The following is a 26811-nucleotide window of genomic DNA, read 5'->3' as shown; positions in this document are numbered from 1 at the left end:
AATCTGGTCAAGTTGGGTTTAGTAGTCTGGAATATACAGTTAAAAACTGAGAGCAACTGCAGATGTAGAACCTAAAATACATAGTACCTCCATGTGTGTATATGAGGAGGAAGTGGTAGAGAGAAGGGAAAAGAGACTGGGTGAAATGAAGAAACCTAGCATTTGCCACAGGTATTTAGCATGGATGACCAGGTAGATAGTGGTGCCATTCAAGAATATGGTAATTAGGAAAATATGATAAAGTTTGGGGTGGGAAATGGAGATTTCAGGTTTTGAAGGCATTATCGTTTAGGCACCGGTGAGAGACTGAACCACCAAGTGAAACTGAGAAGAAGTTGAATATATAGATCTCAAGTTTTCAAGAGAGGTCTGGGCAGAAAGTTCATATTTGGGAGCCATCATTATACAGGCAGTAGCCTGAAGTAATATGTTTTCTAAAGTTATATGGGTAACTATAGAGTGAGACATCTAGATGGCCAACAAAATACCAGGAAGAAAAAGAGGAAAAAAAAAAAAGAGCCATGAAGATGAGTAAGAGCAGAGAATGGGAGAATGGGAAGAGTGATTTCACAGAAGCCAAAGCAAGCAAGTAAGGGCACCATCGGATGTTGCCAAGAAAATAAGAGAATTGATTTTTTTTTTTTTTTATATTTGGCAACCTGGAGAAAATGTATGACAGGGTGGAAGACATCCATTATTTTTGCCTGTCCTACATACCCTCCTTCTTCTGATAACAAAATTTCCATTTTCCTTTAGAGAACTGTTTCCCATTGCATGAAGCCATGTCAGTCCTGACAGTCAGGACTGTCAGCCTATGTTGCCTGCCCTGTCTTGGACAGAGGGTGGACATGTGACCTAATCCAGGTCACTCAGACTCTGTCTTCTTGGATTTTGAATTTTGAGTTGGACTGTTTGGTAAAATAGCTATGTTGGGAACACTCTTAGATGCTTCTGTCTTCAAGATTTATCAGTGTGATGAGATAATGAAATAGTACAAGTATAAATATTTTTATCTTGGTTATAACATCAAAAATAAGGTCAAGGAAGAATTTTGGTTATGAAGTTTGCTCTAACAAGTAAGATTAGTTTATTGGTGTTTTCTTAGCCTAGGTAAATCTCTATGTGATTGTTGCATTATTGAAGTAACTTAACTTGTTTTGTGTTTCAAGCCCATCACTCTACCCAGATCCTTGAAAGCAAAAGAAAAAAAAAAAATCGGATTAGTTACATAATTGAGAAAATGTATCAGCTCTTTTCCCAATGGCAGACCTTAAAAATATGTCAAACTTGTTTATGAAAAGTCAACACTCAAATTATGTCTAGCATAATGGTGAAGGGCCCAGACTCTAGAGACAGACCACCTAGGTTCAACTCATATATTCCCTACTAACTAGGGATGCACGATATACATTTGTTGCACCATCAGTAAAATGGAGATGGTACTTATCTCGAGGGGGTTATTGAAAAGATTAAAGGAATTATTAAATCCAGTCTTAGAATAGTACTTAGCACATAGTATATATCAATTATTGTTATTATTGCTGATATGGTAGAAACAGCATCAATATTTGATATGTGAAGGGCTGATGTAAAATAGAAGTAAGATGAGAGCTCTGACAAAGTCATTGTTTTCAGTTCACATGAGCTTCATTGAACTTGGGACAAATCATCTGAATTGAGGTGGATGTGGTGTGGGACAGTTCGCACACCCAGGTTTCGTTTTGAGTGTTAAATGTGTGCAAATATGAAAATTCAAGGTTAGACTTAGAGCAAAACTGCCAAGTTTTAGACTACTCATTTCAAAACTAATTAATGTATTCAATTTGGGGGCAAACCCTGTTAACCAGTTTTGCTGTTTTTTTAGCAAAATTTACAACAACAAACCTTTTTTTCTTCCTTTCTTTCATTTTGGATCCTGGTTTGTGACATATTTTCACCTTCAGTCCATACATAGCCTGTTTTTTAGCTTTATAGTTACGTTTAATAATGTAGTAAGTGCCTATAAATCCACCACCCAAAACAAAAGTTAAGATTTTGACAATAATCTGTATCTAATTAATGTCCTAACCACATCCATTCTCCACTGCCCTTCCGGCCTCCTGACCACCCTTGTTTGAATTTTTTGGTCAGCCTTTCTTTGCTTTTCTTTTTAAGTACATGTTTTTACTTTAGTTGTTGCTGAAAGAGAACATAATGTTTTATGTAACATCTTGGGTTATATATTTTTCCACTTGATAATATCATGGATTATATCAGTATAGAAAATGACCTGAGTGTTTCCTTGTTTCTGAAACTCCTAACTTCCTTCCAAATTAAAATCCAGTGATGATGGCATCTCTTGTCAATAGTAGCCATCTCTTATAGACATTGAAGAGTAAATTTTTCTGGCCCATCCACTGGACTATACAAGACGAGGTTAACCCAAAACTTAGATTGAATATCAATTTCTTTAAACATGTCCAAATTAGGAAAACATTTTTCTGTTGCCATTTTTCATTTCTTCAAAATCAGCAACCTGTATTGGTTATTAAGTAGGTCACCTGAATTGTGCACTGGATTTTCTTAACTTTCATCTCCTGCTTTCTCATTTTATTTTAGTGTCTGCCCTTATAAATGAGAATGTATTGTGTTTCACACAGTGGAACTGTCCTTTACAAATGAAAGGTGCAGAATAAATCATTTTACAGTATATGTGGAACAAGTAAAGATAGCCAAAGATATGCAACCTTTACGTTCCCAAACAGTACTGGCACAGGTACAATTTAGAGAAAGCAGTGATAATCAGGAATAAGTTATGGTCTTTCCTGTGAACATTGGCTTCAGTTATTGATCTCATCTGCCTCAGATGTTACTGTATCCGTAAACATCCTTGGACATTATTTTTACTCAAAAACAATTTGATAAGTTCTTTGTACTGTGAACGTCCATATCTAATGTATCTCTGAGCTAATCTGTTAGCCCACAGCAATTTAGACAAATGGGATGAAGAGGGAGCGGCTTTGGAGAGTTTATGTCAAGTGAATTAGAGCAGTTTAGTGAGCAAATATGCCAGTTTGGAAATGGAATTTTTTATCCTGCTGAAGAGCTCTTTTTAAAATAAATTGCAATCATAAAGCGGCCACAGTTTATTATGTGTAGACATGTTCAGAATTGGAACTCCTTCATGAAGGCTGCTTTGTGCAGGTATTTATCTACTGCCAATAGGGCTAACAGCTCACTCAGCTCATCAGTAGAAAATCTGCTACAGGAAAATACATGGGTGAAAAAAAACTGGTTAAATATCGTGCTGTTATTCCGTGTGTCTGTTTAAGCTTTCCTGCAAAACAAGTTGACTTAAATTGTTTTAGAAAAAGTCCAAAAACCTTGAAAATAGTGCAGTCTAAAAGTGGTATTGATTTTAATCAATGTTAAAAACACTTTCAGAGGAGTAAGATGAGAAACAAGATCAACATGTTTGCCACCGATAGTGACCAACAGTTTATGTCATTGATCTGAGAGTGACTCGGATAAAAACAAATCGTGTGTGTGTGTGTGTGTGTGTGTGTGTGTAAAATTAGAGAGTGTACTTTAACACTAAAGATTATTCTTTCTACTTTTATTCAAGCATACTAGCTTATGTTTAACACATACCAAGGTGGCACATCCAGCTTTATATCTTTTAAATGTTGAAGAAATTATCAGATTGCATTTTTTGTATGGTTTTGCATAGTACCTCCTATGGAAGATTGTAAGGAACAAGAGCCTATCATGGACAACAATATTTCTCTGGTGCCTTTTGAGAGACCTGCTGTCATAGAGAAGCTCACAGGGAATATGGGAAAACGTAAAAGCTCCACTCCACAAAAGTTTGTGGGTAAGCATTACAAATTATCTTACTTCTTAAAAGGTGGTTTTAACGAGCAGAAGTAGGTTCCATGTATTAGAAACATAGATGGTATATTTCAGTTCAAGAGATAAATACCCATCTCTTTTGTCCGTTATTCATTCCTACTTTATGCTGTTCCATGGGTACCACACTTACACACACACACACCCTTGGGTGTATGGGCCTAGGAAATAAAAAAAGACTGATAAAATTTGCTATCTCAAAATGAAATTATATAGAAAGTATAATAGTATATAAAATAAAATGTTCATTTATGTACAAAATAAAAATACTTAAGGAAAATGGTGTCATCTATAAGCTAGTTTTGTAATCTGTTTTCCAGTTTCCATTAGTGCCAGGTCTTTAAACTCTTTTCTTTACATGGTATTAATGCTTTTGCTATTTGATCTGGAGTTAAGAGAAATCTTCCCCCCCAAATTCTTCATTAGAAGAATAATGCAGCAACCTACATTCAAGAGCCTTCATATTTGGATCTATCTTTCATATGTGGATCTTTGTTTTCATCTGCCCTATGGTTTAAAACAAAAAGATTAAATATGATGTATTTAGACTTTTCTTTTTCATTTCCAAGCCCTTAGATATTCTTTAATACACTCAGAGTTGGCATCATTCTGTACACTGTAAGTCATAAAGTGTCTCTAAGGATGCAAAAAGCATCCAAGTTTTTTAAGAATGTCTAAAAATAGTGATTCTGTATAAGGAATTGCCGTTAATTATATATGTAATATATCTATTCTTACAGACTTTATATAGGGTAAAAATTAGAAAAGAAAGATTTTCAAATAGATTCTCACATTCTAGTGTCAAAGAGTATTGCAGAACATCCTGCTATGTGTTGAGTGGTGAATGGGAGAATATATTCTCTTTGGTTATTTCAGGGAGGGAAGGCTAATAAAGTTCTTTTACTCCAGTAATCACTTAGAGAAGATTTCCTTCCAATCTAAAATTGAAGAACTAATGACCAAAATATTTTAAGACAAGCTGGAGAGAGTTATTGACAGAGCTCATTGGAAAAAAGGCTAGAGAACAGCCCTAAGGGATCACAGTTGATCCTAGGTCAACTTAAAGCCCCTGCAAGAATACTCAAAGGCCTGCCTTGGGCCCTAAGTAACTTTTATTTCTGCTTTCTCTCTTCCTTTTTATAAATAACTATTTTTTAAATGCCATCTCATCTATTTTTTAAATTGATCAATTTAATTGATGTCCATTAAAATGCCTGTATCCCAACTAGACACTAGTATGTTGGGAAAATATGTCTTTATTTCTTCTGAATGTATTTAGTTCTGTTCTTTGAAATATTTTTGTTTCCTATGACTTAGAGATACTAGTCTCAATTTGATTTAGAGGGACAGATTTTTTTAGATTACATTTTGATTTTTAAAATTTTCTAAAAAAATAACAGATTTTTATTAGGAATTTAATGGTATTTTTTATTTGGATTATCCTTTGAAGTAAAATATAAAAAATAATCACACACTATCTTATTTTTTTTTTATAAATTCCTTTTTACCGTGTTCCTCAGTTAAATACTGTTCTTTGACCTTATCAAGCCTTCCAGACCAACGATCCCCGAACTCTCTGCATATCTTTTTGTGTCCTCCTTTCTTTTTCTTATCCAGCTTAGATTCCATGGTTAATCACTTTTACCACTCTCTTGACAATGTTCTTGACTGTCTTACTTTGTTGCCTTTCTATCACCTCCTCCTGGTGAAACTCCACTCTCTAGTGAAAAGAGGAGCATCTTTCTCATATCGACAGGACTGATAGTACTTGTGGAGAAAACCCCACAGCCTTACAAATTGGTGTCACTATAAATCAATGAATAAATGATCTCCAGTATCAGTTGTTCCATCCATATATGTAGCTTTAATTTTAATCCATTCTTCGACAGTCCTCTCTCCTGCTCAGCCCTGTAGCCATTTCAACATTTCTTCATTCTCCACAAACATTGTATCTCACTCCTTGATGGTATATCTCAGCTTACAGGAATAAAATCAGTCAAAATAGTTTCAATATAATATCACTAATCTTATAAAGATTATCTGTATTTATATGAATACTTTCTTTTTTTCCTCTGTTTGAATGAAAGAAGTATCCCTCTTTCTAATTAATGTTAATTCCTCTTCTTGTGCTCTGGAATTCTCCTCTCCCAGTCCCCCAAATATCTTACATTGTTATTCCTTTTTCTCACTTATATTTTCAACCTCTCCCCTCTCTTGGCATTTTCCTTTTCGTATGTAACACGATAAATTCTCATCATTAAAAAAAAAAAAAAACAAACTTCCCTTAAACCCAAGTCTCCTTCTAGCTACTACCTACTTTTTCCTTCTCTTCAAAAATGGAGTTGTTGAAAGAGTTCTCTATGCTTGATTTCCATAATTTCTTTCTTTCTACTCATTCCCCAGTCTCTGCCACTTGGCTTTCTTCCTCATTGAGGTCACCACCAGCTTCCATAGTGCCAGGTGCAGTGGACCCATTTTAGACTATCTTACACAACTTTTTTTTTTTTTTAAAGATTTTATTTATTTATTTGACAGAGAGACACAGCAAGAGAGGGAACACAAGCAGGGAGAGTGGGAGAGGGAGAAGCAGGCTTCCCATGGAGCAGAGAGCCCGTTGCGGGGCTCGATCCCAGGACCCTGGGATCATGATCTGAGCCGAAGGCAGACGCTCAACGACTGAGCCACCCAGGCGCCCCTATCTTACACAACTTCTAGAGAGCATTTGCCACTCTTGAATAATTAATTCCTTTTGAAACACTTCTTTCCTTGGTGTCCATGACATTGATCTCTCTTGCATTTCTTCCAGCTTCTTTGCTCCCTCTCAATCTTCATTATGAATTTACCCTTAACAGCTATGCAAATGGAGCAAAAGTACTAATGGAGGCCTCCATTCGTGTGCCTAAATATTTTAATATTTTAAATCAAGTTGAAAAACTATTGTGTTCTACCTTCCTGACTTGGAAGATTGAGTTCAAATAAATATAGAATCCTCAGATTCCTTAGAGTTCCACACCAGACCTTGACAGCATGAGCAGAACCACTGCCTGACCTGCAGCCAGACCTCTCTTAGACCTACCTCTGGTTCTGTCCAGTACCAAAAGGGGCCTCATGCCCACATATGTAGACGCTCCAGCCTACACATTCTAGACCCCACACATAGCACATAAAGAGTAGTGTGTTGGCCACTCCTCAGGCCTAAGTGTGTGAATACCAGCAGTACAAATTGGTACTCAGGAGGATAGACCCTTTGATGAGGACTGTGCTAACCCTTGATGCAAGCTCAGTGCCATTTGGGCAAGGAATTCTGGGGTCCTGGGTATCCAGGGTATGGTCTAGGGAGTAATCTCCAGATAGGCACATTCCCTTGGCTATATACATTCCTCATTCCATGAGGAGCAAAAAACTCTGTAAACATGGGGCCCAGTGCAAGAATCCAACTTGCCTTGATCTGTGGGCAGGCATTAAAAATCTTGGTGTTCTTCCAGGTTCTATTTTTGACCTTCTCTTCTTCACACTTTACCTATGCCTGGGTTATATCTTCTATTCTTGTGGCTTCAGAAGTCACTTTCTATCAACTGATGACTTAGATATCTACATCTCAAGTAGAGGTCTCTCTCCAAAATTTGAGACTATATATTGGTAGTTACTGGACCATGACTATTACTCAGCCTTTCCCAACGTGAACTCATCTTCTCTATCTCATTGCCATCCACTAAGTTTCCTAGGCCAGAAACTTGGGCTCCATGTTTAATTTCTTTCTCTTACTCATGTTCTATGTCACCATGTCTATAATCACCAAGCCCTAGAAACTATATTTTCTAAATTTCTCTCCATCCCATCCAATTTTCTCCATTTCCACTGCCACTGTACTAATTCAGGCCACCATGATCTTTATGGCAATAACTTCCTCAACCATATCAATAAATACCTAATCAAGTCACTTCCCTGTTTAATCCTTTTAATCCTTATTGCCCATGGGATAAAATTCCAATTCCTTAGCTGTTGAATGAGCCCTTTTATTATCTTTTCCATCTTTCTCATCTATTTCCACTCTCAGCTATATAGTGAAATGTAAGTAATCCCTTGAACAAGTCATGCCGTCTTGCCTCCGAGCCTTCCAGGCTCCACCCCCACATTCCTTTACTTAGCTAGTATTTGTCATCACATATCCCTGATGCCATTTTCTTCAAGAAGTCTTCTTTTACTCCCCTAATTATATATTCCTTTTATTTGACCTCATAGCATATATCACACTGTATTAATAATGATCCCTAAATTGCTTTTGGGGATTTGTTTGTCTAGCTCAACTTTTAAACTCTTAATATTGTGATAAATTGAATGCCATGAGATAAGGTCTCATCATTTTTTTCTTCATTACTCTGATCATTACCCTGATCTCACTTTGGGGACCTCTCTTCAAATCTGAAATTAATACTAGCTATCCAAAAGTGCTTTTCCAGAATGCAGTTTTGTGGATCAACATTTTTTCATCAACATTACAAATTAGGCATCCATCTATAACAACATACTAAACATTTATAAGAAGTCCACATATATTTTTAAGAAGTCTTTATCTGTGAGATTTACCTATCAAAGTAACCAGGCAATTAGTAGGAGACCGCATTTAGTGACAGAATTTTAAAAAGATAAAATATGCTGTCCAAAGCTGGCAATATTTAAAGGAGAAAAATTAAAATTACTTCTCCTACTTTATGCACAGAACTCTTTCATGGCTAATCTTGAAGTAAAATATAAATTTGTTGAAGTAAATATTAAAGGGAAAACTACAAAAATCCTTCAATCAAGATAAAGTATAGAAAATTAACAATGGATGTACATACCAGCACCATTGCCCATATGTCTGAATAAGGAAGGGGTGGTGTAAAAATGATTAATTCTCCATTTCAAGAAGCAAAACAACAAAACATAGTATTTTCCAAGTTTATAAATAAACTACTTTTGGAAATGACTCCTATATTTAAACAGTCCTAAATTTCATTCAGTTTATCAAACAATACAACCTTTTTTTTTTTTTTTTTGACAGAGAGAGAGAACGCAAACACAAGTGGTGGGGAGGGGGCCAAGGGAGAGGGAGAGAGAGAATCTTAAGCAGGCTCCATGCCCAGCACAGAGCCCGACCTGGGACTCCATCTCATGACCCTGAGATCAGGACTTGAGCCGAAATCAAGAGTCAGACTCTCAACCGACTGAGCCACCCAGACACCCCCAAACAATACATCTTTTAATGGTATTTTAATGGTGATTTTTTTTAATTCTCCAGGGTGACATATACAGGCTTTATAATTTTTTTTCTAATATAGCCATTAAATCAACCAAATTAACCCTATATAACAGTGAGGTGACAGAGGTTATAAGCAGATCACTCTCACTTTTGTGATCTTTGTGGCTTGGTCACTGATGTCTAAAATATGCAAAATAGGCATAGTTTCTGACTTATTTTCACCTGGTATTTCTTCTTTTGCCTATAGTCGCTGAGCTGTAGACAAGTGGAAATTTTAATTGAGAATGAAAATAATACAGTCAATCATACCTTTCAGCCTAGATGCATTTTCATGATGGCATTAAAACAAGTGCAAATGGCTTGTGAAATTCTTATTACTAATCCTCTTTGCAGGTTGAGAGTATTTGTGAGTCTCAGCAGAATTAAAGAGCCCAAATGCTTGATCTAAAAAATAAGATTATCATATTATAGAAAATGGAGACGATTAACTTTGTACATTTATATTTTAATCCAATCACTAATTTTGTTGTATTTTGTTTTACTTTTCTCGCCGTCCTCCTTTCAGGGGAAAAGCTCATGCGATTCAGCTACCCAGACATTCACTTTGATATGAACTTAACATATGAGAAGGAGGCTGAGCTAATGCAGTCTCATATGATGGACCAAGCCATCAACAATGCAATCACCTACCTTGGAGCTGAGGCCCTTCACCCACTGATGCAGCACCCGCCAAGCACAATCGCTGAGGTGGCCCCAGTTATAAGCTCAGCTTATTCTCAGGTCTATCATCCAAACAGGATAGAAAGACCCATTAGCAGGGAAACCTCCGATAGTCATGAAAACAACATGGATGGTCCTCTCTCTCTCATCAGACCAAAGAGTCGACCCCAGGAAAGAGAGGCCTCACCCAGCAATAGCTGCCTAGATTCTACTGACTCAGAAAGCAGCCATGATGACCACCAGTCCTACCAAGGAAACCCTGCCTTAAATCCCAAGAGGAAACAAAGCCCAGCTTACATGAAGGAGGATGTCAAGGCTTTGGATACCACCAAGGCTCCTAAGGGCTCTCTGAAGGACATCTACAAGGTCTTCAATGGAGAAGGAGAACAGATTAGGGCCTTCAAATGTGAGCACTGCCGAGTCCTTTTCCTAGACCATGTCATGTACACCATTCACATGGGTTGCCATGGCTACCGGGACCCACTGGAATGCAACATCTGTGGCTACAGAAGCCAGGACCGTTACGAGTTTTCATCACACATTGTTCGAGGGGAGCACACATTCCACTAGGCCTTTTCATTCCAAAGGGGACCCCTATGAAGTAACGAACTGCACATGAAGAAATACTGCACTTACAATCCCACCTTCCCTCAGATGTTGACATACCTTTTTTTGTTGTTTAATATTATTACTGTCATTAATTCTTATTTCGTGGACGCAGTGTCATTTGCCTGCCTAATTACAATAAGGAAGAAACAGAAGAGAGAAGGGACAAGGGATATTGTTTCTTGATAACTTGGCTTGTTTATTTTGTGGGAATTTAAGAGCAGTTCCATTTCTGCCACGCATAAATATAAGGTATATCATGCTTTGAAAAAAAATCACTTGATTCATATAGATTCACCTGAGAGATTCTAATTTGCCACTGATGTTCAGGATTATGATTGAAGGCAGGAAAGTTTAGAGTTTTCTGGGTAGAACTTTCTCAGTTTAAAGTGATATAAGTAATTTTACTCTTCAAGGAAGAATTTTGTTTCAAAATATAAACTGTTTTTTTTTCCCCCTCTAGAGATCATGGTACACAAACACATTGTTATTTTCAGAGATAAACTCCTTGGATGAGTTGTTGTGGGTTCTATGTTTACTTCCCCAATGGAATTTATAATACGGTATGTTATACACTGTACCATATAGCAAAACTTTTGAACTACAGGTAGTTAAGGATACCTACAATACATCTGAGGTCCTATGATCTTATTTTTCTAAACTTAAGCACTGTTTTCCATAGTTTTGATGACTGGCATTTTATAGACACCCTGGCAGCCTTACTTTTAACACCTTTAATGAATAGTATTTTTATCTAGTTTTCAGAATAACATATGGTCTAAGAGTGGCTAAAAGGCAGTTAGTAGTTTCCAGAAAGGACCTCTACTTTTCATAAATTTGGGAAGTTTTCTTTTAAAGTTATAATGTGATGGCAGCACAGTATGCGTATTTGTTTCTAAAAGTATGCTTACGATTGTCACTTTATCAGCATTTAATCAGTGTTAACCAGTCAGCAGAAAAATATAATTAGGCTAACAGTGGGGTTGGGGGGGGACCCACTCAGCAATCCCTTTTCTAGTATGTCTCTTTTCACTGGTTTTTTCAAGCTGTGACCACCCAGTGTTCTATCTATAGTCCATTATCTTTTACTATTTGAGTGGGAGATCATAAAAATCTTGCTATAGGTTTTTGCTTTCCAAATCTCAAAGCAATTACTAATGCCACCTGAATGTGGTAACTTGAACCCCATAAGGTTATGGAACTAGGGCTATTTATTCTAGTATTCCTTCAGTAATAATAGTTACCACTTTTGGTGCATGGAAAAGGGAACTTCTTTGTAACTTGTACATTAGACTACAGATAAACAAAAAACAAAGCTTATTTTTACCCTTCTTGGAGTCTAGAATGTAACCTAACCTCCAAGTGAAAGTCACCATGTCCTGCACATTTTTCTGTCTTGAAAACATTCAACTATTTATAAGTCCTTGTCAGAAATGAATCTCAATCCCTTAGTAAAAATTTTCTCTTCTTTTAATCCTTGCATATGTTGCCATTTTTCATGTGCAAATTTTTTATTTCGTTTATAAGGGTGCTATTTTTTCTCTGCAGTCCAACAGCATTAAAGGGGAACCAGATGAGATCAAGTCATTTGGGGGGGCGGGGAGACACACTTGGATGCGGAACATGCTGCTTGTGTTGAGGGAGGACAGTCCTGTCCGTGACTGGAATATCTAATAGCCATTTTTGAATACTGGTTCAGTTAAGCAGTAACTGATAACTGCTCTAAAAAAAAAATCATTAAATAGGATGCTGAAACTATGTTTCTTAATACAGATGCTGTGAGAACTAGCAAGATTAGAGACGTATGGACAGAGAAGCAAACCTGGCCCCAATACTGCTCTTTACTCATTTTCTTATTTATCATCTGCTGATTTAAGTGACTTCTAAGCACTAACACAGCTTAGAGCTAGGCAAAAAAGATTATAACTCAGCTCTCCTTTACTGGCCCCTCTTGTAATTATTTTTGGAGAAATGTCCAAACTGTTCCTTTAAATCAAAGAGAATGCACCAAAACAGAGACATGAAATATTTTAAATAGAATGTCAACTGTCTTTCTCCCCGCCCCCCCCCCCCCCGCTGCATGCTTTGGTACATTGTGAACATACAATATGTCCAAAAGTAAAGCATGTTTTTGAGACTCCCTTACTGCCCCTACCCTAACCACTCAAGAAAATTGGAATTTCATATATTTTTTTTTCCTTTTTGGAGGAAGGTAAATAAAAGTTACTGATTTTGTGTCTTACTGCAATTTAAGGAAGCATTTGGATGGCAGATAATATGTTCATCACTTTGACTGTGTGTGGATCTCTGCTGGCATCATCTAGGAATTTTTTTCAGTGTATGAACAATCATGTACCTAACTGCCCTGGGATGAAGCTGAATTTTAGGTGGACCTAAAGAGTTGTATAGTACCCCCCTGAAGACAGTACTAATGTATACTCTGTTTCTCATTTCATCTCTTTGGAAATCTCTTTTATGGAAGGGACTGAATATTTGTGAGAGTGTATTTGCTACAAGTGTATACTTGTATTTTCTTAGTTTCACTATATGAGGAACAGAAAGAGGTAAAGATGTCTCAGGGTGTGGCAGGGACAAATGAGGACGAGGTCAATTCAAATGTGCAGGTTAGAAAGAATTTTTGTGGGCACAGTGCTTTCTGGGAAACTCTGAATGGCTATATTTGCATGCCTCCTTCTTCACAAAAGGAAATATGCAAGTTGTTAGGGCCTAAAAATAAATATGAGAGTCAGACACCAAATAAATCAAGTTTTACATAACATTATATGCCCAGTTTATTTATTTAGGTGAGATTTCACATTACAGAGTACTTGAGGGGCATGAAAATGGGTTAGCCTCTCTTTTCTAGTTTGGCAAAAATTCAGAAATTCATCACATTGCTTTGCCCTAATTTTGCCCAGAAATTTATCTCCAGCTCCCGTTGGAGATGTGTGCTGCCTCTCCCTAATAGTGGTCAATCACTTTTAAAAAGCCATTCTAATATGGCTTTTTAGAACAGTGAAAATGACCAATAAGCAGATTGGAAGAAATTTCAAGTTGTTAAAACATTCCGTTGAGAATTTTCTGGTGGGACAAAATGAGAAAATGAGAGACCGGGATTTAGATTTGGCTACAAAGTAGGGAATGTCTTTCCTAGAAACGTACAAGCAATTGTAGGTGTGCAACAGTGTATGTCTGTACACACCTACACACTCTTAAAGAAAAGTCATGACAAGGAGCAATTAGTGACCACATGTATTGCAATAGCACATAAAGAGTTAAAATTATAATTAACGCCTGAGCAATTTAGGAAATTTACCAGATTGTATTAACAAATATTAAAGAAGTTATTAGTGTGTCTTTAGGACTAGTTCAACTATTAAACCTTGGGTCTTTACAATCTATTTCCAGAAAAAATCAAAACAAACAAAAAGATCTTTAAGCTGTTTTGGTATAACTTCCAAAGTGAAAGAAACACAAATAACTTTTAAATAGGAAGATACAGAAAAGAAAAATGATTACCTTTTACTTGTTGGCAAATGGAGAAAGACTGGAATATTTTAGTGAGCTTGATGTTGTTTTTATTTAGTTATTGTGTATCGGTTCTACACCTCACAAAACTATGAAGTCTTTATATGTTATAAAGGTTTGACAAAATATACATTAGTGAAGGCATCTAGATGAAAATCATGTTTTATTCTCCAAATGTTATTTCATCCTGTCTCCAAAATGATTCCGTAAAGTAGAAAAAGAACAGAAAAGACTGCAAAAATATAAACAAAAATCTGCATGCCCCTAGTTTCAAGACAGAATTTAGATTATAAGAGGTACTGGCTACATTATTGTTTTTTTACTTTGAAATGTTCATTTTACAAAAAGGGATATGTTACATATGTGGTCATCTTTAGTTACATTTTATATATTGTTTTAGTAAGTACTATATGCAATTATCAAAAAAAAAAAAAAATCCCCAAACGCAAAAGAAAGAGTAGTGGTGAAATTGAAGTTTGTATATATGAGAGTTATCTTAGAAATGTTTTTAAACCTCCAGTTTCTGCAAAATAATTAAAATATACAGTAACTGGTATCTTAAGATCCTGAATTTAACGTATTAAATACTTATAAAATTTCTTTATATTGGTGCCTTTTTAAAATGCATTGAGAGAGTGTTGGTTAGCTACTGTAGCTCTACAAACACTTTTATTATGTATTTTTAAAAACCACTTAAATTTGAGTACTATATAATACATCTTCGTGTTCTTAGGGCAAAATTGTTAGAGGAATTTCCAATACAGAGAATTTCAGCTCATCTGTTTAAAGTAAAAGGAAACTTTGAAACCAGTTTTTAATCTTATTAGTTTGATAGTATTTCTGAATACCATTACAAGATCACGTAGGTAAAATATGGCATAGAGGGAAATTTCAGCTGTGAATTGCATTATGGTATGTGTTTTTGTTTTGTTTTTAAGGAAGAATAAGTTCTAGTATCACACAAGGCTTTATTAGTGGAATTTTTGGTCAATAAAATACAGTATTGTTTTGGAATTTACAGACTAGTGTTGTACTAGTCTGAGAACCACTGTCTCCTAATCTGTTAATGTTTTATGGAATAATGTAAAGAAGCAGGTAATTAATTCTCCTTGAACAAAACAAAACTGAACAGTCATATCACATTGCTATTCTCCAAAGCATAATCTCAAATGGTTTCCTACCATGATTGTGTATTACTTGCAATAGATGTGTTAGGATATGACAGCTTTTAAAAAACAAAAACAAAAACAAAAAAAACAAGCTGCTTATTATACAAAGCAAATGTCATATGACCAAGAAGCTGTGATATGCTAGTGTTTCTTTTTATCATAGTATATTACTAGGCCAAATAATGACACCTTGAATATTTTTACATTTATTGCAGAAACCTAAAATTTTGGGATTTCCATAAGGTTTTTATGTAACATTATATTTGTAGCTTTTTAGTTTTCTCTTGCTGTACTGTAAGTCTATGGATATTTTTCACATGCACTCTTAGAAATAAGTTCCTAATTCTGTTTATGGGGTTTTTCTCCCATAACATTGCATTTGTATATTTTCTGTATAAATTTGTTGTGAATTAACCTTTACCCCATACAGAGAGTGGTACGTGAATGACTAGTTTTCTAAGATGTCCTTTTTATTGTGAATAAAATATAAAATTTAGAGGCCCTCTGCTAAGCCACATAAAATACAACATATAACTTCATAAAGGTACAGATAAGCCAGTTTGCAGTTAATTGGGCCCTTCAAATTACCTCAAGTGACACACAGTAAGAAAAGCTTCTCAAACGGGTGCAGGTCACTGAATCCCCTACTATGCACTTATCAGGATTCTACTTAATTTACTGGAAATGGATTTTTAAAAAATGAATACACTGTAACAAGGGAAGGACTCTGGGTTTGGGTTCTTGTTGTTTTATTATTTTGTGTGTGTTTTTTTAAGTAGTTCAATTTCTGAAACTGTGATAAAACATTTTGACTGTCAAGCACGCTCAGATTTTGAACATAAATCACTTCCCCTTCTGTGTAACGAAGTTCTTTGTTAGCTCTTAAGTTTTGTCTCTTCCCTCACCCCCTTTGCTCCCCTGTCTGTGTCATCCCCGGCCTCTGGACAGCTCTGCCTCTCCTTCCCCCACTAGTGTGACGATTAGGTCAACTCTTCCGATTCATCAGTCTCTTAAGTCTTAACATTTTTTGTGTGATTTTTGTTGGCTGTATAATTTACTGACATATTTTTATACTCAAGTGTAGTTTTATATTAAAAAGAGAAGTAGTTGGATTAAACATAGTAAGGTATATAACCCTTGTGCTACTTTCACTTTCAAATGTTGGGTACCTAAAGTAGGACTTCAGAGATTATGTCATCATAATATGGTATGTTTGCCTTCCTTTTTAGTTGGGTTTGTGTTCTGATTTGGTTTTCCTTCTAAAATGTATGAGAGATTAAACGATTCTTTGCAAGAATTTAGAAAGATGTTAAAAGTCTAAAGCAAAAAGTCTTAACTGTCTCCCAGTTGGGAGAAAATGCTTTAACATTACTATAATAATATTCCAGGTTTGGAGGGGGCTCTCCAGGCTTCATATCTGCTCTTAATAGTTGAATCTTTTAGACCATGTGTTATTTGCAATCCCAGAATGATTGCTTCTGCTATTTAGTTCAAAAGATATTTTTCTGTTCTTTCTGTACAAGTGCAATACTTTCCTTGAAGTCTTAAAAACTATGGTTATTTTTTTTTTTAACTGACCTATTCTTTCTTTAGTTAATGACAAAAAGAAACCCTTGAAAATCATGGTATGTTAGTTAAAGGACACAACAGGCAAAGAAAAAATACTCCATAGTCAAAAGATTAGAGAATGTTGAAAACACTAGTCTAATCTTATGGTATCTATATTTAGGCTAAATTTTCACTGGAATTGGTAATCTTTTGCCTGGGAAATGTGTCCTAAAGTTGAAAAAGTTGCAGTTCTTAAAGACTGAATTTTCTTCTTACCCTTGCCCAGTGTTTTAAATATTTTTTATTTCATTTTCCTTCTTTTGGAAATGAACTTTAAAATAAAAGCAAAGCACTTAGCTCAATTTTAAACACCTATCACCTACTGAAGACAATTTTTAAGAAATATTTGGAGCACTGTTTTCATACAAATTTAAGTAAGTATTTTTCGTATCATACATATTTATATGTAGAATGCTGGTTTTCTTTTTTTATACCTGTGTCCCTGTAGTAAAACTGCTGTAATGTAAATACATGTTTTGTTAAAAGATAACATTTCTTTGGCATTTCTTTTAAAGGCAGTTACTGCATTTGTATAGTATGTGTCTTGGCCATTTTAGATTTTTTTCTTTAACAATACCAAAGGTAATTAGACTACTTTAAAAACTAATTGCTTGACAGTTTCTAGGATATTTTGAGTTTTAGAAGCAAAAGAAATAAAATAGGTCAAACCAGTAAACCTCATTTTTTTTCAAACTAATAATTTGGGAAAATAAAAACTGTTTAAAAAAAGAAATATATATAAATATATATGTAAAATTAAAATTCCAGACCTTGTATGTCAGGTTTGCTCAGTGTAATGTAGTTTTTTTAAGGCTCAAATACAATACCTCAGAAAATGAGGTTTACTATGGAAATACTGAAACAGTCTTTGTAGCTGTGTGACGAGTCACTCTGCTATATTACCAATTTGGAGACCTCTGCTAAACAGTTTTATCACTGCAGACTAAAATGTGGGACTTGTATTTTCTTTGTTTTTAATGTACACACGTACATGCTCTGTGCATGTATGTGGGTACCATGTATACGTGTATGAGTGTTGTATATGCATGTGTGAGTGTGTGTATGTGTGGACAACTAAAGAAGCTGCAGAAACTTTGTAATACTTTGTGAAAAGGATTATATTATAAAGGTTTGTACTGTCTGAGTGCACAGCTACTGGAATAAATTTAGGGAATCTCAGGAACAAGCATATAATTTGTCCAAGATTTATTTCTTCTCAGAAGTGTAAGTGCAGTTTTTAATTCTGTATATTATTTAATATTTTACCAATAAAATAAACTTCTGACATAAAAAGTTTGCTATAAAAGCTTTCTGGTGAGAATTCTGTACACAAACACATCTTCCAAGTACAGAAGATTAAACTTGAATAATATCAGGCTTAAGTTACTGTCCTTGTGTATACATGTCACACTGCTTGACCCAGAGATATGGGTGCACTGGAGATCAGGAATCTCCATCTTTACTATGTAGTCCCTCAGAGCAGAGTACAAAGTAGTCCATGACTTGTTAAGGATGGCATCTCTTTACTCTTCCAACAGTTTTCATATATATCTTATTTTACCCTTAAATCTAAGAGGTATGTATGTCAGAGCCTATCCTCTATATATTTATAGAAGAAACCTAAGGGCGGAAAGTTGTTGCTCCAAAGTACACAGTAAATTATGCAAGGAATTCAACAAATGGTTCAATAACCATATTGGAAAACAGCATTTCTTAGGAGTCAGACCAAGATTAAAGAAGGATTAAGTCAGAGACATGGTTCAATCACACTGGCAAAAATGTAGATGTCTGTTCTGCTTTATGTTACACTATCACTATATGAATCATACACTTCTCAGATTTTATAAATGCAGCTTATGTTTTTCCATGAGAAGTTTGTTCTGTTACCAGTGTCTTCATAACCAGAAATGTAAAAGAACATATATGACTGCTCATTTACCTTTAGCTATGTGCTTATCCTCCATGCCAATTTCAAGCCCACCATCACATCTGAATTACTAGAATTTTTCTTCATCAGTAAGCATTTATAAATTTTTGTGGATTTCCCAATAATTTCACATAGAATGAAAAGAACTACACATTCAATGACATTTTACTTCCTTGACTGTCTTTTAATTCAAAATACCTAACTCATAGGGGAAAAGACAAACAAAAGAAGTAGCGAGACAAAAAGAAGAAAAAAAAATGAGCCTAACAAATTACTGTCTAGTATTGCATTATGAAGAATTCCTTGAAGATCAACAATATTTATCAAGTTCATGTGTTTATAATGTTGACAAGAGCAAAATGAAAAAGACTTTTTAAAAAGATGCCATATGTTTTTGATTTTTCTGTTGCAGTAGGGTCAGAGAAATTATAAATATTTTAATTCTCGATATGATTTTAAGATTTTATCAATATGCTCAAGACAAAGGGCTGTCTTTAGGGTATGAGCCACCTGGTAAAGGAAGTTCCTTTTAGCATTTTGGCAACTCTACATCTTGCTCTTAGGGGCTCTAAGAAGCACCCATTAAACTGCTAGCAATACCTCATGTTTTATTAATAGCCCCACTAAAAGTTCCCATTATGATTTGAACCTCTCACTAGAGGTACCAATGAGGATAACAACTGCTGAAATTGAATTTTGCTGCTTTTCTTCCATTTGGCACAAAACTTGAGGGAAGTGCTTCCCTAAACTAGCCTAACAGGCAGATGGGAGAAATTGATAAAGTGATAAAGTATCCATAATCCCGCAGAAAAAAATGGGTAAAACAAAGGGGGTGGGGGGGTGGGGAAGAGATCCTGGAAAATAAAAACATAATCGTCTGAGAAAAAGCAAGGTTAACTTTTTTTTTTTTTTTTTGGTCCCTACTGTTGCTCTATAATCCTAGAATGTCTTAGATCAAACCAGCTGCTTCTAACTTGGAATTTTGTCAGGCACAGGAAAAGTGCCTCAAAACAGTAAAAGCGGAAACTGCCCATATTGTTGTTGAGTTGTTTGTTCTAGAAACCTTTAAAAGAGCTGTATGAACCTGATCATCTGACCGACTGGAACATATGCAAAGAAGCAAGATTTTTGGAAGAACCAGAGGTATTAAGGAAATACGGTAAGGGTACTGAATTGGGTAAGCCTATGAATGAAGTGGCAGGAATCACTTGTCATTTTACCTCAACTGATGGAGAGTGCAAGCAGAGTTAGCAGTCTCCATGGGGAGTGCTTCATGAACTCCATTGATGAGGAAGTAGAAGACTGTAAAGGGAATGGGAATAAAGTCCGTATTATATTCATGCGCTGGGCCTACCACATATTGGTTTGGGTTTGGTGGATATAAAATCTTAAAAGACTATGGCCAACACAACTTTTATAAATGATGAAGTTTCCAACTCTAACATCCCCCATTCAAAGAAGAGATGGGGGACCTAGGGCGTTTGGCTTTTAGAGCAGTAAAATTGGATGTACATCTTGGAAGTGGAGTGTGCTAGGCCAGGGAGTGAGTGTCCTTTTCTTCCTCCTGCCACCCCACTTATTTTCCTGTTTTGTTTTTTTTTATGTAATTCATCTACATTTCTTTCTATGTCCTTTCTCATGCTCATCATCTGTGTCCACAATCTTTTCTGTTGTTCCCCTCTTTTCTGCATAACATGTGGTACCATTTGCTATCTGTTCTTCATCCTGTCATAATTCTGATTAATGTGAAATACAGCGTCTTTCAATACAAGTAATTTAATGCAACCAGAACATATATGAGTTTAAACTATGACCTTCTCCACAAGTACTTTGCAAATTAGTGCAATTGTTACTGACTTTATCTAATTCACTCTCAAAATTCTCGTGGAAAATGTAGGGTATCTGATACTTCATGTTATTGATAGGAAACAAGTTCAGGGTGGTTGTGATTTTGCTCATAAAAACCCCAAGCAAGCGAAAAAGCTAAAATAGATTCTAATTCCAGATATACTTAGCCCAGTATTTTATTTTCTAAACAAATTTATTCAACATTTGATTGGCAAGCCCCATTAACAAAGGGGGCAAGCAAGTCTATAGTATGAATGTTTGTGTCCCCCTCAAAATGTATTATGTAGAAATCTTAATGACAATTTGATCATATTAGGAGGTGAGGGGGGTCTTTGGTAGGTGATTAAGTTATGAGGGTGGAACCCCCATGAATCGGATTAATGCTTTTTTAAAAGAGACCCCACCGAGCTCCCTAGTTCCTTCCATCATATGGAGATGCAGTGAGAAGTCACCATTTATGAACTGGGAAGAGGGCCTTCACCAGAATGTGTCCATGCTGGCACCTTGATCTTGGACTTCCAGCCTCCCAGGACTGTGAGAAATAAATTTCTTATTTTTAAGCTACCACCTTTGTGGCCTTTTGTTCTAGCAGCCCAATAGGACCAAGGCAGCAAATATTACGAAGTAGCAGATAAAAAAAATATTGTTTCAGCAGACATACCTTATAAGTAACATTTCGTTTACTCTAATTTTTTTTACTTAAAGATTCCATTTATTTATTCATAAAGACAGAGAGAGAGAGAGGCAGAGGGAGAAGCAGGCTCCCAAGGAGCAGGGAGCCCGATGCGTGACTCGATCCCAGGATCCTGGGATCATGACCCAAGCTGAAGGCAGACGCTTAACCATCTGAGCCACCCAGGCGCCCTACTCTAATTTTTAAACAGAAGGATCCCAAATGAACTCAGAGCATCAGAAAGGCTGAGAAAAATAGCATTAAGTAGAAGGGCAACAATAACCTGGAATTGAGTTTTTTTCTGCAGATATTTTAAAAATGGATAAATTATCCCTAACTTGGTCTCCTAAAGACTACTTTTATACTTACATGTGGGTTTGTGATTATTTACCAAATTCCTTCATCACTGATGTAATTTTTTGCCCATTTCTAAAACACTATCTATATCCCCATATTCATTTTCTTTCCTTATTGTAGAATGTAATTTCTGGTATTTACACTTTGTTTTCCAATGACTTCCTATGTAAAAACCTTAAGTCATCATGAACAATATGAAGTTATCAATACTGGAAGCTCTGGCCATGATATCCAAGTGTTTGCACTGATGAGCTATCATTTTATTATATCTTCCAAATTCAGTGAGCTGCCTAGACATTATACTACTCTGCTTAGGTGCTAAAACCTACTTATCAACTCACCTCTTTACTGTTAATTCTGTAGCATAGAGCATTTCCAAGATTCCCTCCTAATCTCAACTCTATCCATAGTGAAGTGAGTGATACATTTGTAATAAAATCCAACCTCATGTTGTCTACCCTCAGGAATAAAACATGTACAACCCCTTGGAATTTCTTGGCTTTGACCTGACAAGTTTTTCCAGTCTTCAGGGATGGTTGCTGTAGTTACACCTACCATCATGTTCTCCTTGTTTGACTTCCACAATTTAAGTAAGTAACCTGATATTTTGACCTTCAAACAGTCTATTCCTTGTCCCCTCACCCCCCTTCACTGTTTTATTTCTATCAGATTGTAACATGCATATATATTATTATCATTTGATAACATTCAAGGGAGAAAAACTGGGACAGCAAATGACTCATGTTTTTCCAAAATCTTAGCCAAACTACCTTGTAGACATACTAACAAATGGTACTTTGGCTATGCCATAACACTGATATATTTTCCAACCTAAGCGTGTAAGCCCGGAGTCTTCTGCTTTCTTTAATGTTTTGACAAAACTGATTATAGCTAAGAATGTGATCACTTGATCACATAATGACTATGAGAAAAACTGCTTCATGCATGGGTAAAGGGAGAAATGGCATTTTATTTGCAAGATCTCAAGTACCTTTCTTGGGTCTCTGAGATATGAAGTGGGATGTTGCCTAATTCTTGTGAGATAAACATGTGCTCTGTGGTGTTATATCTCTTCTTTGTTTTCAATAGAAACTCTTAAAGGGGACACATAATACCTATTTAAACTATAATATGCTGAAAAACAGTCTCTGCCTTAATTATAAAAATATGTTTGGCTTAAAAATGTTTTTTATTAAACATCATCTTGAGAGACATATTCAATATGGTGTCTCTCAGCTTTAATAAAATGTTCATTTGTGCTAATTTACTTTGAATTCTTCTTAGAGCAATTTATCTTGGTTCAGAGTTTCTGAGCTATAAAAAAAATTAACACTAAAGAGTTTGGGTTAGTAACTACAGTATATTTGAGTTAGTTATGTTATACTCGTGTTTCTGACTCAGAAAACATGTCCCAATTAGCCCAGTTCAGGAAAAGAAGGGAACAGAACAGAAAGGAAGGGAAAGGAAGGGAAAGGAAAAGAAGGAAGGAAGAGAAAAGAAAAAAAGGAAAAGAAAGAAAAGAAGGAAGGAAAGAAAGAAAAAAGGAAAAAAAAAAGGAAAAAACCTCCAAAAATGATCAAGATAATGAAGGATATGTGTTTTATGATCATGTGGCTCATATTAATATCAGTAAGCCTTGCCAGCTACATTTTTAATGTGTATATAATTCAACTACAATTATTAGTCACCACATAGACATTTATAAGTAGCTTTTGGCAATTGCTAGTGTCCCATGGTAACCCAGCCCATCCAAGCATCACATATCAGTAATGGCGATCTATCAGCCTGCTATTGGACAAGTGTCACCTATAATAAACCAGCACAGAGTGAATGTACACCAATATAATTTATTCACTTGTTACATTTTAAAGATTTTATTTGAGAGAGAGAGAGAGAACGTTGTGGGGATGGGCGGGGGAGAAGGAGAGAGAAACTCAAGCAGACTTTGTGCTGAGTGAGGAGCCAAATGTGGGGGCTCAATCTCACAACCCTGAGATCACAACCTGAGCCTAAATGAAGAGTCAGCTGCTTAACTGCCAGCACCACCCAGGCACCCCTCACTTGTTATATTTTAAATGTGTAGATACTCTGGTTTCTGTTTATCTGCTATTTGCTTTTTAGTTCTCTGGAGCCTGAGTTATAAATAACCCTTGTATTTCTTAGAAGCAAAGACTTTTTCCCACTTTTCTTATTTTTAAGTAAGACTTACTTTTGCTCTTTTGAGACTGTGTAAATTCCAAATGCAATAGTCTGGGAAGGGAAAAAAGCTTTAGCTTCTTAATTTGTTTTGGTCTATGAAATCTGAATTTATCCCTCTTGTCCAGCTATTATGGCAGAACTCCATAATAAAACTAATTTGGAGAAAGAAGGACAGCTACAGCGTTGACCATCTGAATGACAGTGAGAGTGAACGGCTTATCCCACCCCATTTATCAGTATGTACAAAAGCAGGCCTCATTTATATGGAGTAACACCTAATTCATGACACAGCAAGGCCTTTTAATATTTTACTTCAAGTAAAGGAAGCTTATATTTGGGTCTAAGTGTGAAAAATATCCTTGATTATTTTATTGAGTAACATTAAGAGTATTTAGAAGACACAGTTAAAGAATGTACACATTTTTAAACTTAAATTTAAACCTGATTCTGTCAAGGCGAAGGGAAAAAATTGTTATCATTTGAAAATGGAATATTTTTTTTTTCTTTTGAGGACCCTGAAGAAATTAATTAGTAAGTGATACTAAAAGAACATGTTTGGAGCAACATAGTCACATTTTCATTCAAGGGTTCTGGCCCAGTGAACATTATTTATTCTGGGATTCTTGACAAGGTCATTTTATGTCCTTGGAGTTCAAGGAAGTGTCTACAGAATTAGCCTATAGGATGAAACCGTAAGAGGTTAGAATGTGCAGGTGACTTAGTTTTCAGCATTGGAGTCTACATGGAAAGTTTGAGGCCATAAGCTCTCTCCCTTTCCTTTCTGTGCTCTTTCTGCATGATTGCTCCCTGTTAACAGTATTCACTAGTAAAGTCATCCAAAATGTAAGGGATTAGAATGTCTACTGCATGCTGCCATTTTGCTAAGTACTATAGGGAGTTCATCTATTCAGTACTTCAAATGTGCCAGACTGGGTGTTTAGGACATAATATTAAATAAGACACAGTCCCTGAATTCAAGGAAATTATCTTATGGTGAGAAAGAAAACAATTAGGAATAAAATATGGTAGTTATTACTACAAATGTGGAAGTAAAATTCTATGGAAACAAATGGAAGGAGAACCTGATTTACCCTTGGAATGAGAAAATGCATCCTGATAGAAGTGACATCTAAGCTGAGTCCAAAAGGATAAATGGAAGTAAATTTGAAGAAGACAGAGGTAGAGAGGGGACGATGGAGCATGTGTTCTACACATTAGGAAGACGTCTACAAAGTCCTAGAAGGGAAGGAGAGAGAGAGAGAGAGAAAGACAGCATAAATACATAGGGCAGAGGTTAAAGGAGAGTCAGAGACAATGAAAGAAAGAGAATAGATATGAATGATTACCTTTAGGGGACTGCAGAGTCTATATGGCTGGAGCATAGGATAAGAACAGGGATACAGCAGGTGATAAAATGAGATAAGTAGAGTCAGATATTAGGGCTTTGTTTTTCTAATGCGAGGAATTTGAATTTATACCAAGGGAAATAAGGACCAATAAACTCTATTGGAGAGTGACACGATTAGATCTACAAAATTGCTTGGGTTTCAATAGATTAGATGGGAGGGATGCCAGACTGGAAGTGGAAGCTATAGCAGTAAATCCTAGAAAAAGATAACAGTGGCTTGTGCTATGGGAGTGGTCTGGTTATGAAGAGATGTGGTTAGATTCCAAAGATGCTTGGGAGGTAGAATTTGCTAAACTGGTGATTGATTGTATGCACATAGTGAAGAAGAGGGACAAGTTAAGGATGATACCCTAGTTTCTGAGTCGGAAAAGCAGGTGTTTGGTGGTGCCATTTACTGATATCTAAATCACAGAGGGACAAACAGATCTGAGGGGTAGAAAAAGGAGAAACATATTGAACAGGTTAAGTGTGAAATGCTAGTATGACATCCAAATGGAGAGGTCTGATATGTATTAAAGGTACAGGGTTAATATCAGGAGGAAGATCTGAGCTTAAGTTTTTTTTTTTTTTTTTTTTTTTGTAAGATATATTTATTTGAGAAAGAGAGAGAGAGAGCGGGGTGGGGGGGGCAGAGGGAGAGGGGGAGAGAATCCCCAAAGAGACTCCCTGCTGAGTGTGGAGCCCCAATGTAGGGCTCAATATCAGGACCCCTGAGATCACGACCTGACCTGAAGCCAAGAGTCGGGTGCCCAACCAACTGAGCCACCCAAGCGCCCCTGAGCCTAAGTTTTTATAAACACCACTTGGATATAATATAGTGTGTATTTATATATCATATGCTTATTGAAGCCAGAGTTGATGAGATCATCTAGGAACAGTATACAGTAAGAAAGCAAATGATAAAGTCAAACTCAAGGGGTTAAATGTAAAGTATAGAAGATTTCTATCAAAGAATGTGCACAACAGTAGAAAGAATGAGACTTATTTAAAAATGACCATAGAGGAAAGATGTCACTGAGGGTCAAGACAAATCACCTGGGGGCTCATAGTGGAAGAAGGCTTGGGGGTCCAAGAATAGCCTCATAGAAAAAGTAGTGTTCAAAACAGATTTTGAAAATTTTGTTGAAAAGTTTTCAGGAAGAAAATAAAATGTTAGGTCAAAATGATGTTACAGAGGAATTTTAAGGGACATGTATCTCAATTTTTCAATTCCTCTGAATTTGAATGTGTCTAGGAAAGAGAAACAAAGAGCAGAACCAGAAAGCCTAAACCTACACAAACACAGGCACTGCTTGACCAGAAAAGGTGTCCCCGTTAACCTCAGCTATGGGGGGCAGAGCTGAGGGAAGTCTGGTCGTGTGTCTCTTCTTTCATGAATATTTGAGCAGTTTGCTTTTCTTTGTGATCTATATAATGGACTGATATCTAAGATTATTAAGATCTGTGGCATAATAAATATAAAAGAGTAGGTATGTGTTTATATGTATTTCAATGTGCGATGTACTATTACCTTATTTTGATGTTATTGGAGATCATCCCAATTTAGAGAGACAGAAACTGAGGCCCTCATGCTGAAGTGACTGCATTTATACAAGCCTCTTTTCTTCACAGTGAGTGGGGACTGGGGTTTCATCATAG

General features: G+C 36.0%; 1 protein-coding gene across 12 annotated transcripts in view; it reads left to right on the top strand.

Moving 5' to 3' along the window:
• The window catches only part of IKZF2 (IKAROS family zinc finger 2), a 150744-nt gene extending 132692 nt beyond the window's left edge, over positions 1–18052 (top strand). For all 12 annotated transcript variants that reach the window (XM_027589811.2, XM_027589807.2, XM_027589812.2 and 9 more), the window contains 2 exons: positions 3710–3853; positions 9696–18052. In XM_027589811.2, the coding sequence (XP_027445612.1) occupies positions 3710–3853; positions 9696–10420 (869 nt within the window). In that variant the 3' untranslated portion in view covers positions 10421–18052. The remainder of the gene's footprint in view (positions 1–3709; positions 3854–9695) is intronic.
• The last annotated feature ends 8759 nt before the right edge of the window (positions 18053–26811 follow it).

Source organism: Zalophus californianus, chromosome 3 (assembly GCF_009762305.2).
Source record: "Zalophus californianus isolate mZalCal1 chromosome 3, mZalCal1.pri.v2, whole genome shotgun sequence".
NCBI lineage: Eukaryota > Metazoa > Chordata > Mammalia > Carnivora > Otariidae > Zalophus > Zalophus californianus.
Note: the sequence above shows the minus strand (reverse complement) of the source record. Positions and strands in the feature narration are given on the sequence as shown.